The sequence below is a fragment of the Temnothorax longispinosus genome, chromosome 12 (assembly GCF_030848805.1).
Source record: "Temnothorax longispinosus isolate EJ_2023e chromosome 12, Tlon_JGU_v1, whole genome shotgun sequence".
Lineage (NCBI taxonomy): Eukaryota > Metazoa > Arthropoda > Insecta > Hymenoptera > Formicidae > Temnothorax > Temnothorax longispinosus.
Window position 1 is genome coordinate 6,774,527 of NC_092369.1, and position 13,854 is coordinate 6,788,380.

The 13,854-nt window shown below is 39.7% G+C and overlaps 1 protein-coding gene across 3 annotated transcripts in view; it reads left to right on the forward strand.

Moving 5' to 3' along the window:
- LOC139822863 (dipeptidase 1) overlaps positions 1-13,854 on the forward strand; it is a 123,019-nt gene that overhangs the window by 15,971 nt on the left and 93,194 nt on the right. For all 3 annotated transcript variants that reach the window (XR_011734627.1, XM_071795008.1, XM_071795009.1), the window contains exon 2: positions 9,538-10,079. Coding sequence is in view for 2 of the 3 variants with exons in the window: in XM_071795008.1 (XP_071651109.1) it covers positions 9,786-10,079 (294 nt within the window). In the remaining variant the exon portion in view is untranslated. The remainder of the gene's footprint in view (positions 1-9,537; positions 10,080-13,854) is intronic.

Genomic DNA, 13,854 nt, shown 5'->3' on the forward strand with positions numbered 1-13,854 from the left:
CTACATCCGTGCAGACAGCTCTCTCTCTCTCTCTCTCTCTCTCTCTCTCTCTCTCTCTTTTCTCTTTCTCTCGTTCTTTGCAACGAACTTGTAAGGAACTCGTAAAGATCTCGTAACGATCTCGCGAAAAGACCACCGCCACCAGTGTATCTTCGCGACTTCGTCCCGTCGACACAGCGATATAAAGATGTCGTGAAAACGCGGATATAGACCCCGAGCTCTCACAGGATATCAAAGCTGAGCTTTTAATGCTCAGGCAAGGAGGGAAAAATATAAAAAAAAAAAAAATGGACATCGCCTCTTACAGCGTACTCGCGTCGAGATCAAGTGACGAGTTATTGCGAGTGCACTCAGTGATCATGTTCAAAACAAATCGAAGGGTTATCATTGAGTTTGTAAAAACAAAAAAAATAAAATCTATAAATCTGCAGTATAATGATCGAAGTGTATCAAAATTTAAAAAAAGAAACATGTGAATAAAATTTTGCAAAGAATATAAAAATAAATGGATTGTAACCTGGTCGAATAATTCAACGAAAAGAATGGACAAAAAGATACGCGATTTTCAAGATAATCCGTAGATTAAGATAACGTCATATATCATCGTGATAAGAATACCGCTCTCGTATCTGCTGATTCCAACGAGGTCATTAGTGCAATATACGTGCAGGGTTCATGCACTTCGACTCGGTAGAAATTAACGTTTTACCCACCATAAAACCCTCTTTCACGCCATTCGAGAAACGTGTAATTAACGGATAGATCTTCTTATGTTTAAAAACTTTCGTAACTAAGATCGATGAGGCTTCTGCCATACATCCGCCTACGATACGATAGGTCGTGCGAAAAAAAATATAGGAACAAAATTAGGAGACCGGGCGATAGATGATTGGTCGATAAAACGAACGGGAAAACAAAAGGTATAACCCAATCCCATTCGCATTACGAAGACGGCGGAATTATTGGAAGTAACCGACGCGTTTTCGCATTTCCCCTGAAAACGGATAATCCTGCCGCGCGTCTAGCGATCCATAATTAATCAAACTTATCGGCATAGTTCTCCGGAGAACTCATAAGATCGCGACGGTATTACAATCGAGCCTCGCGAAAAGCCTCGACTTAAATTTCGCATTCAAGTTTTGATGCGTTGCGATCGCAGGATCATAGGATATTATTACAGTCTTATTCGGTCTACATTTTTATATGACGAAATTTACCTGAGAAAATTTTACTGGCGTTACTTTCGCTACTTTAATGTTAAATTGAGAAAAGGGAAACATGATAGATTAAAATTCATTCCGGATTTAATCGTAAACATTCATTGATTGAAATTAGGTTTGAAAATATACTGGAGAAACGCCGAAGCAAAGAAGATGGAGGCAAATTGTTACTTCTTCTCGCAGCGAAGCTTAGTAATTGGCGCTGGATGAACGTCTTGCCCTGCTCGATCTTGACTGATCGTCCTGTCAAGAGCGCGAGTCTTTTCTTATCGGAAAAAAGGAGAGCTGACGGATCTAGCATGCGTCCAAGAAAACGCGGATAACATACGCGACCTACAAAATGCCGGGAGACGAGCTCATCACCTTACAATTTGTGACAAGAGCGATACGATGCGATCGTCGCAATAGTAAAATTATCCGCGCTTAACATTTAAATTAACAACCTCGCGGCGCGCCCGGAGCAACGTATGTCCGAACCGACGATCGTGAATCATCGCAAATTTCAATTGCGCTACATACGATTTCGCAACGAGCGCGGGTTTTCGATTTGCATCGATAAGTGTGATATAGCGCGCCGCAGGTAATTTCAGATATGTAAATTACAATATCGATATTTTCCCGTCGACGGCGAAAAAAGTTCTACATGGGGCTTGTCAGATAACATTTGCTGTATTACATATTTACATCTCGAGCAAGAGAGGTATGATATAACGTTATATCACATGTAATATATGGGATCGCCGCTCAAATAAGATACTATTGCAGATTCATTCGCGTTTTAAACGAGAAATAGACCACTGGGAAATTCTGATGTGTTATATACAATGATTATTTTAATTTCAGTTTTTTTTTTACTCCATTACTCCATTATTAATTTCAGTTTTTATTTAAATTACAAGTTTCGTTTTTATTATTATTTAAAAATTACAGATTTTTTTTTATTCTCGGTAATTCTCGGTGTATGATTCCTACATCCAACATGCATACATATCTATTATTTAATTATTTTGTTACTATATACTGTACAAATAGAAAGTAGCGCATAAACTTCTGTGTAATAATAATTCCGTTTAATAATTCTGTTCTGATAATTTACGCCGAAATATTAAATCTCTTTTAATTTTTAAATGCAATGCAAATGCGATTTTTTAAATGCAAATTATGTAGCTTTTAAAACAAACAGCTTGTTTGCGTACAGCGTTTAACATTGAATTTTATGGAAAATCCACTTCAGCAGCTTTGACAATTGAAAATTAATTTCAGCAATTTCCCAGTGATTACATATCGCATGTCCTGCATCGCAGATTTGCAGGCACCCGACACAGGATTTCGAGTAGCGCCGACCTATCGGAGCGTAACACGTCGCCGCATGTCATTATCGACGTAATGGCACGACGGGTATATCTCTCGCGTGCACGTGCGTGTTGCGCGTATGCGTTTACGATCGGGACACGTCCAGGTTGCGAGATTGCGACCTGGCAAGGATATATCGTAAGGAAATCCTTACCAGCGATTGCCATATACGCGAGTATAGCGAGAGGGAAAACACGGACAAATTTCGAAGAGAGACGAGAAAATTATATCGATCGGTGAGTGAGTGATGTGAGTACAGGTAAGGCGTGGGCCAAAGCGCCGATGTACTCACATGGATTTTGAATCAACGAGCTGTAAATTTTATTTTATCGATCGAGCTCTAAAAAGGAGCAGATTCTAAAGGAATTCTCCCTCCCACTCGGTCTTATATCATTGTACACCTTACGTCGTTATATAAAATCATAATTAACTAGCATAAAGCTTGCAATAATAGCAGTTGAAGTCTTTCTCTTTCACTGCATTATGTTGTCCTAACTGATCCTTGCGTTTAAACGAGTTAAAAAGAGTATCCGGTAGTATACAGTTTTTCTGGAGACCATTCCATTTGAAAAAACATTACTTGTAATTTGCAAAAAAAAGACTTTTGTCTTTCTTTCGTGACCATTTCCATTTCTTCAGAATAAAAGGTTTCCGGGCATAACTGTGCCATCGCATGCGCTTTAGTTGTAACCGGAGGGATTTAGTGTTATTATTGACGTATCATAGAGAAACAATTTAACAATTATATAGCCCACCGCTTACAATATACACTCACATCCTCGATAACTTTTCCCTATTTCTTCTTAATAACTTTCTACTTCTGTTGCATTTAACATTGAGATTCAATTTGACTTATTTCATTATAGGCACCTTTTACATACGAATATTCGTGTAAACGAATGAACTAAATTATCATGAGCGTCATTCATCTTTGAACGGAAATGGTTCTCTCGTGGAAGATATATAAACTGAATGTCTTTATAAAGTCGCTGGGAGTCGATTCCAACCTAACCAAAAGATGCATCTACCTCTGAGATGCAAATCTTCCTTCCCGGAAGGAAGAGGCCTCGTAATTGGGAGATGAACGTGTTACCCTTGCCTCGCGAAGATTGATGATCGCGTCCGACGAAGAGCTGGGCGCCCGGTTCGTCCTTAAATGATGAAGACTCCTCTCGCTCCGGCGGGCCACCCTCGGATCCACCGGAGAAGAGAGAAAATTATCTGGCCGATCTAACGGCAATTTCGCCACGGCGACGAAATTGCTTCGGCCGTGCCGCGACGACGCGCGACGTCGCCCTCGTACCGTCCACCTCGACGAAATTCACGCGAGAGCGTAATAGTTTCGCAGCGAGATATTTTTCTATTCGCCGAAAGTGAGAGAACCATCAATCCGTGCAACAGGTTTACGCTTGTTCGCAAAGACCGATTGCACGTCTCTCTGGCACGATTTTTATTAATACATATATGAGCGATTAAAAGTGAAGAATACGGTCGTTTTAAGCTACTATTACATCAAACAAATCTTATATAGCTATCGTTCAAAAGATTTTATTTTCAAAAATCTTTTTAGCGGTGAAAGTCATGAAAATCTGTACTAAGCAATGCAGTCGCTTCTGGCTGAAATCATCCACGTGATTAAACATAATAAACATTATAGATTTTGTAATTATTTCGTAATTATTCTATTATATTACTTAACTTGTTTATAGGAAAAATTTATATGTTTCTGCCAAATAATTCCCTTTAAAACCATCTTTTTTTTTTTTTTTAATTCTTCCCGAAACAACATTTCTCAAGTCAGGTCGTTATTGTAGGCTCGATTAATGCTTTACAATTCCGCAAAACCGCGCGCACGTATATCGATCGATAATGCAAGCCACGTAAAGAAGCTCTACCTTAAAAGTTTTACAATATCGGCGGGAAGCGTTCGAGCGTTGCAGTTGAATGTACTACGTCGTCTGAGATATTTTATTAAACTTCAGTTGTAGCGCAACGTATGACCCTTGTGACGTACCGCAGCACGAAAAGCGCATAAAAATCCGTAAGTAGATGTACGAAACGTCACTACGTAGTCACGTTCCGTCATGGAATATTAAAACGTCGGCAAATACATTCCGATCAAGCTTCAAGCTGCCCCGAGAAGATTTCGACGGTCTATTGAAACTTTCCCAAGTTTGCGCGCTCGGAGAGTCGTCTTATTACTAACGAGCTCTTCTATCGACAATCTCGGTGATTCTTAAGATTCTTGTAAATATACAAAATGTTCCGGAGCACTCTTTCGCAACAACTTTCGAATTCTTCGTCTAATTTCAAGTTGATTTTTTTTTTCCAACGAGAATTTTATCAAATGTTATTCTTCTTCGCAACGCTTGAAATTCCAACGTTAAATATTGATAACTGAATTTGAAATTCTGTCAAGTTCTAAAAGTTGCCGGACAAGTAAAACATAATTTACCTAATACTTGTAATCCGGAAGCTTAATTCGTTGTAACTTCTTGATAATCAATCACTTCAACCTCAATATTTTTGTTATAGGAAAGTCGACCGCAAATTATTCAGTAATTCAATAAAAATGAAAGAGGGACGTGGAAATCTCTCCACTCTTCAATATTAATAGAAAAATTCGTACATATTTCTAAAAAGCGAGAAATTATAAGATCCGCTAATAGAAGGTAGGTAGACAGGCGCCGATTGACGAGAGGCGATTGCTTTTCGCGTACAAGTTTCAGAATAGCAAAACGAAAATAGGATTCTGGTCGATTAATCGAGTGTTTGCGGAATTGACCGTGGATGCACGGATCGGTCAGGTGGTGGTCTGTGACTACAGACGATGAATAAAACAGTACCGCGCGCCGGAAGTCGCAGTCTCAACGAGCTTTCCGTACTATCTCGCTCTATTTCGCCCTATCATCCTCCCGGAGTTCCGCTGCCGCTCCGCTGATCATCAAGAGAGAGAGAGAGAGAGAGAAAGAGAGAGAGAGAGAGAGAGAGAGAGAGAGAGAGGGAGAGAGGGAGAGAGTCCGGAGGATCCTTGGTTTTCATAGACGGTGTTCCGCTATCGCTCGCCGTGAACGGAACTCGCGGGAGGCGGAAATACAGGATAAGAACACGTACACCGAGAGCACCGCCGCGCCGTCGCTCTGAGAATGCGGTACGGGAAGCGGTCAGAGATGAGAGGCGAAGTAAAACAAAAGGGAACTGAATCCACCGGCGGGAGAGCGAGCGCGGCCGCTACGCGCGCGCACGCTGAATTCGTGATCGAACCGAGTTTCCGAGGGAGAGCTCATGGCTGGATTGCGCGCGCGTTTGTGTTTGCGCCGGAGCTGTAGGCTCGTTCTGATCCTACAATGCATCACTGGACGTTCGTTTTATTTGCGAATTATGCGAGAAATAATGTGGAATGATCACATATCTCCACATCGATTTAACAACATAATCTTAACGTAATATTGTGGCTGTCCTAAAATCCCCCGTATAGATAATTTATGCTTTTTCTCAGAAAAAATTCCATTCGGGTTTGCTGAAACTTTTAAATATTCGGGCATGGGAATATCTTAGTGCTTAAAACTCGAATTAAAACTCGGAGATAGAAAGTAAATGGGATAGATTTTTCCATTTAACTGCGCTAAAAAGACTTAGTTCGCGAAAAGTCCTTTATTTTCAAGAACAGTTATATCGGATCAATCTGTCCCTTTTTAAAAAATGACCTTAAAATTATTTCTGTAATTAATAAAAAGATGAAAAAGAAACAATTTTAAAAACTAAATAGTTGACCTAAAAATTAAAAAAAAAAATGCTCAAATCTGCACCTTTACAATTATATTCCTTTCATTCCTACCGTAATAAAAAAAAGAATAGAGATCGAGGAAACTTTATATACCGGAACTGTATATTTTAAATTTTTTGAAAAATCCACGTTTGCACTGCGAAAAATTTTCCTTCGATATCTTCCTAGCGTCTAATTCACTCAAGAGAATCAGCGGATTCGCAGTTCCGAGCACGTTCGCGTTTGTTGGTCGAAACAAGTTATGCCGTCTGCGATACAGTGGAGGTATAGAATCGCCGCTGATATCTTCCGAAGGGAGGGATTTTTGATTTCCGACACACGCTAACAACATCCGAAACGTACTACTCGTCGCGAATAGATAGGTGAGAGCTGAGGTGTTGCGGGTAATAATGAGGCTGCCTCGAGTATCAGTCGCGAAAGTTCGCCTTACCAATTTGTTTGAATCGCTACGAAAAAGATCTCGCGATGTATACATATTGGATATATGCTTGAAGCTGATCGATATCACGCATCAGAGAGATATTAGATTTTATCCCGTCAACAAAATCTGTAATTACTCGATCATTACTTGCGTTCATCGCAGAAAAATCGAGTTGACAATGAACACTTAAAACCCAAATTAAGTAACTTTTTTTATTCCATAAAAACATGATTTTCACAGAGCACTGAGAGAAAGGTCTTGTTACTATGTGAACAACCAACATTTTTTGCTGCGAGGGCTAATTAATTTTGCAATAATAACAAAACCTTTTGTTGAATCCAAAAAGTTTTGTTGAATTGTTCTTTCTCTCAGTGAGAGAGAAATATCTTTCTTAGTTGTAAACAATTTTCTGATATACTTACAGATCAAAATATTAGATTAGAAGTATCATAGATCACGATTGTATTTTTCACTTACGATTGTACGAGGCAGCTGCTCATTTTCGCTTTTCTTCCTCTTCTCTCTTTCATTTCGTACAATATTGAACAATTTCATAAATTATATTTGTGTTAATTTATTAAATGGATGGAAATTGCGATCGTAATTCGCGCAGAAATAACGCAGTCGAGAGGTGAAAAATTACACTCGTATTAATATCAATTATTGATCGATTTTGGATGGGTATCTGAGTGAAATAATGAAGCGATTTGCAAGTTAAATGCAGTATTGACGTCATCTTATAGATATTGTATGCGGATTACAGTTCCTACAAAGCGTCTCTATAATCGAGATTATAAAAGGCAATGATTGCTCAATATAGCGTTAGTGTCTTTATCTAGTTGATCTACTATCTGTAACTATAATAGTGAACGATATAATAGTTTAATAGTATATTATCGGCATCATGTATATAGGTAGCCCGACCAAATATTAAAGCTGAGATAATAACGATATTAATTGAAATCTTGATAAGAACAAAAACAGAATAATTATTTCAGTTACGAATTTTTAATCAGAATTCATAATGAGAGATAAATAATAATGGCATTCCTGTTATAACCAGATAAATGAAATACTACATGATATTATTTAATTAATTTTAAAACAACACGTATTTAACGTGTGCGCGGCACAAAATTCCATCGACATTTAATTGCAGGAACAATCGTTTGCTGTAAAAAGCGAGATTTTTTTATATTAAATTTCATTTAAAATTTTAAATTTATTTTAAAAGCTTTTTTTCACTTCAGTTCATGAAAATAAAAATGAAATATTTTGTTTGCGAACAAGCAGAACGGAAACTAAATATTTCGCTTGTACCAGAGGTTGACACAAGCGTTGTATTTTTTTCCGTTTCCAAGTCCAGCAACATGCCTAGAGATTTCAGCTGTATTCGCCCTCATGCACCAGAGAATGACTTGTAGGTACCTGATATTTCTTATACATTATATTACAGAAGCGCAATAAAAAAGGTGTTTTCTTGTTAAAATATTAATAGTTCATATTGCATATTAATTATTTATAATTTCACGTGTCAGCAAAGAAAATATGGACCATTTGAAGTGCAAGTAGACTGCATTCTATGTCATGTTTCCTCGATATGTGTTCATTTATTCAGATATCATGCAAGTTTAAGTCATCTTTGTTCCGTTATGCTAATCGAGCTACATGTAACTATTTCAACAGAGAGAAACGGGTGCGCGGGATACTTGTTCTAAATATGACGATCGATCCGGTGCGCCTTTCGCGATTAATATATTCGAAAGCCGTGGCAAAGACACGCCAACGTGTCCCAAATAGGCACGTTAGGTCTTTACACGGTCTCGCCTATATGCTGCTCTATCGCTACATCAAAGTTTCATCCGAGCGCGCTTGTATGGTCCTTGCCGCGATAAATTAAGAAGCTCTAATTACGGTCCATGCACAGACACTTCATCTAACTTAGTCTCGTGCATAACCGAAATATCCGAGATCTATAACGAGGATGTATCGGCTCGAGCCAAGGCCGTTGTAAGTTTAAATTAGGGAAGCACGTGTGATTTTCAAAGAGACGAAACTTATTTCGCCGTAAAAGACGGATGAATTTTCGATAGAATTAGGTCAGATAAACTTCATGAAATTCATCGCGGATCAGATACGCGGAATATCCTCACGGTCGACGTCTGTTGATGTAACAGTCGGTCACGTGTCTCAAAAGCAGCTTACGTATACCCGACGCTGCGCATTAGCATTCTTAACGTGTCAAAATTGCATCCGCCGCGAGGATCGATTCTTCATCCTACTCTTTGCAAACTCATTAGTTTACACAGCAACACCGTACACTCCTCTAGACAAGGGGTCAGAGAAGATCAATGGGTGGATCAAGTCTGGCACGTTGATCGAGCATCGCCGTTCTGCGAGTACGAGTATCTAAAAGCTTACGCTACGGGACGACACTGAAAAAGCGCCCGAAGGGACTAAGATTAAAAGAGCTCGAGTAAATAACGTAAAAAAGCCCCCCTTGACTCGTAGATACGCGCGCAAAGTAGGTAAAGAGTAAAGCCGGCGGTTTACTTTCGGCAGTTAAGAGTGGATACGGATGGCTCAAAGTTACACTAGTCCGGGCTGTAATGCGGTGCATTAATTCGAGTGGGATGCAGGCGCATCGAGCGGGCGCGAGCGCGGGCGACGCGCGACGGCCGCGATGCTGCATTCCCACTTGACGAATTAATGCACGCGAAGACGATGAGCTTCTCACACGCGATAATCGCGCGCAGGTACGACTCGGAGATGGGCTAGAGGGATCCGATGCTCGCAAAGAGGAGGAGAGAGCGCAAGGTATAGTGGCGTGGTGAGGATGGACCCGTGCGAAGAGGGCCGCGCGACAGAGACGAGGCTCGCCGAGGCCGCGGATTCGATCGCGTATCGCACGCAACGCGGCATTAGGATGCAGTGATCGGGGGAAGGTGGTGGTGGTGTGGTGCGAGGTCAGGCGAGAGGAGGTCCGCGAGAGTGGACGACGACGATGCATCACGCCGGCGGTGGCGATGGCGGTGGCGGCGGCGGTGGCGGCGGTGGCGGCGGCGGCGGCGGCGCCGGTTACGGAGGCGGGCCGCAGGAGCGCGTTCACCAGGCTCCGCGATCGGTCCAGCCCGATCCCAAGTGTCCCTACGAAACCTACCAGGCGCAAATCCCGGACTGCTGCGCGGCCGCGGTAGCGGCGCAAGACCCGTACCCACGGCCGCCCAGCGGCTACGACGCCAGGTGTTACGACGAGTGCCATCGCAGGACACCGTATCAGGAGGAGCCCTATCCTCAGGTATGGATTTCATTATGTTCCATCGCATTAACGATACCTGGTTCGCATTCGCGATCCACAATCCATAAGTCTTCACGATTATTCGCACGATTTTATGCGCGATATTATTTTCTCATTTTTCGCAAACACGAAACGTTTAAAGAATTAAAATCATGTAAGAATACAAAATGTTATGTAACAAAGGAGACATCCTTCTTACATATTAAAGAGAAATTCGGTCGTTGAATGCAAATGCGCTGGGCAACGTTAATGTATCCGATTGTATATGAGAGCAGTGCAATGAAAACTTTTTGCCAATACAATTTGATTTATGTTACTAGTATTGGCACTAGGTAGTGCCCAATTGCTTCAAAAATTCAAATATAGCCTTTTCACCCCCAATTACATTACAGTTATATTACTATGTTCTAGTGCAATTGTCAAGTTATGTATGAACAAATAGAAAGTTTTAATGAAATAACCAGATAAAATTTAACTTTTGAAAGCATCAGCTTTGAAACATATTTACGCACACAGTACAAATAAATATGTCTCATTCGTTTTGTTTGTATACCTTTATGTATAAATAAAATACTTTTCCATATATATAACAATAATATTCAACCGGTATTAGAGTTCGGTTTTATGTTGTCATAAGCTAAAATTAATATTGTATAATTTATCTCTGAAACATATTTACGCACACAGTACAAACGAATATGTCCCATTCGTTTTGTTGTATCTTCATGTATAAATAAAATACTTCGTTTTTATAATACGTACTATTCAACCAGTATTAGAATTCGGTTTTATGTCATAAGCTAAAATTAATAGTGTGCAATTTATCTTAATGCAATTAATATCGGTTATTCGCATCGGACTTCAATGATACAGTGTGCCGCTGTACAAATCGATGTCAATTAAATTTGATATCACCTCCAGGTGTAGATATTACACGATAATTATCCAATAGAATCGAACGAGTTCGCCATTTTATAACGAAACCGCTCGAGTCTGGTATTTATGATTATTGAATGGCGAAAATTGAATTTGCTACTTCCAGAGAAATAGGAGCTTAGTTAGCGTGGAGAGAGTGCACTTTAAGATCGTCATGATTCAGCGAACTGAGACGATCGCTATCGATAATACGAATCGCGAGAACTTTTCATGCATAAAAATGCGTCCTGCCTTTTCTGATATTAGAAAGAAATATTATTTATGACAAGCAATCCATATCGCAATATACACGGCGGGACAAAAAAAATTTTCATTATAGTTTTCCCAGGAAAATGTAAAATATATGACCAAAAATTATTAACGTAAATTTACTTTTTTTTTAAATCGGCAACTATAAAAAATAATATAGTAAAATAAGATACTTAATGTCTTTAACTGTTGTTACATTAACAATAAAAGATATTTAAATCAGAAATTCAAAAAATTATGAAACTTTGGTACCTATTATACATAAAAAATGTTGTATAATTTTTTTTCTTTTGCCCAAATTCAGTCTGAAAGAGTAAAATCAACCTTTCAGGTTAGCCTATTTTTCTTCTTTGTTTTATTATTCACTAACATAAGAAAATAAAACAAAGTTTTATGGAAAGAACTTATTTCTTTTCAATTTATCGATTAGAAAATTTATCAATTCAGGATAAATTTTGGCAGCAAAGAAATAATTATTACATATCAGGATATCCTCTATGTATTGTCAAAGTTTCATGATTTTTTTTTAATTTCCGAGTTGGAGATTTTCTCTTGTAAGCTCACACAAAAGAATACGCCTCTAAATCTTCCACCCACAATTTTTGAATACTCTATATATTTTGTTGCAACACGGAAGACAGATAACCGCAATTAGACTTTCCGGGTGGACCACGTATAAAGCAGGAAAAAAATGCCCTCTGAATTACTCTGAAATCGAAGTTTAATGCAAAAGCGTCGCTAAAAGCGTCGCGTCGCTAATCGCGGCGAGCTTATTTTTTTCCGCTAACTCAACGGCGTTTTTATTAATACGGTGCTCGCGCAGGAAAGGAGGTGAGTATTTTATCTCGGTATTTATCTCCGGATAGTCTCGTCAGCGAGAGAGGTTTCTTAATAGCCGCGGCGTGCAGTCACGAGTTTCGTCTTTCCGTTCGCACAAATTCGACGAGAGACCGCTTTAACTTCGCCGCGGGAACCTTCGAAGAGCTATTACGGATTTTCGGTATCCGAAAATTGATTCGGCTTGGCACGCTTCAGCTCTCCAAGTTTCGCCGTACGAGCATTAATACAAGACTATCGATTCGACGGAAGCAGTTCCCGTCGCGAGATCGCGTTCCGTAGAATCGCGAAAACGACATCAAATCGCGGATGAAATCGATATTATTGGTGTGAATTAATTGCCGCGCGAAGTAGAACATGGACAGTATCAATATTTTGCTTTCTGGGCCGAGTATTTTTACCATCGATGATTTATCTTCGATTATAATCGAATGTTGGAATAGCTAAAGGGCAAGATCGAAGCGTGTTGAATAAAGATGAGATGAATAGATGCGCCAAATTGCGTCGATTTTCATCGGTTGAATTTAATTGTCCAGCAGGTCTTCGCCTCTTGTGCATCACGGACAACATCAATATCAATATTTATGAACGAGAAATATCGAGTATATGTAGAAAATGCCGATACTTGTGGTATTTGATACAAAAAGTAAAAGTATCAATATCCTATTAAATTTCAACATTGCTATAGCCACGAGCCATGTCGCCTGCGGACTGCAATTTCGCAAATGCATAACATGTATATACGAAGCGATCACGTGCCGATCATCTGTTCACCCTTCGATATTTTCTGCGAAGCGATATCGCCGCAGATGGCTTCCCAAACGTGCACCTTCTCTATTTAATCATGCTACCGCATTATTTTCCTTCTAAAAAAAATTTATTGAAACCAAATTAGGTAACGGGAGAAATTCTGTAATTTTAAAGACAAAAACGACTCAATTAGAAATACTTATTAATTTTTCAAAATGGAAAGAAATAATTTTTCCAAAAACAATTTTAAAATTATCTTATTTCTCATATGATACATTTTCTCACTCAATTCCTGTCTGAATAAGAAATTGTGAAACGTTACACGTTATATTGCGCTTATAGGTACGTATCATCTCGCGAGGCTTGATAGAGCTTACAAAGCTTCGGAAGGAAGTGGCAAATGTTCAAAAATCGTCAAACTGTCGAGCCAACGTGTCGTTATCCCGCGCTCGTGAAATCGTAGAGCAAGATACCAACTATACTCCAACAGTCTCTATCGTTCGGAATCGTATGATGATGACGGCGGAACGTTACTGGGGGAATTTCAGGATCCTGTGCCGCGCCGCGCCGTGTATATATGGTTTCGGCTTCAAAGACCGTACATACGTTCCGGTTATTTTAGCGATATCGATACTTTACTGTTACGGGAAGCCGTATCGGTGTCGGGTGTAAAGATAGCGGCGATAGAAAGCCGCGCGATTCGCGCTGCCGGTCGTCGTGCCGCCGTCCATATCGAAGGACGATGCGGCAACATACCGCGGAATATGGTAGCTCATAAGCCATCGAGTACTGCCGCGCGCAATCGTGGTAACTGCGAATGTACCGTAGAATGAACAAAAGATAAACACGACGAATAAAGTACGCGTTTTTTTTGCACTTTTCCCTTAAACACCCTGTAAAGCACGTAATCCACGGATTGCATTTGCATAAAAACACGTAAAAATGCCAATCTGAGACATCTAATTCATAAATGAATTAATTTTGGATCGTAAATAGGTTTGCG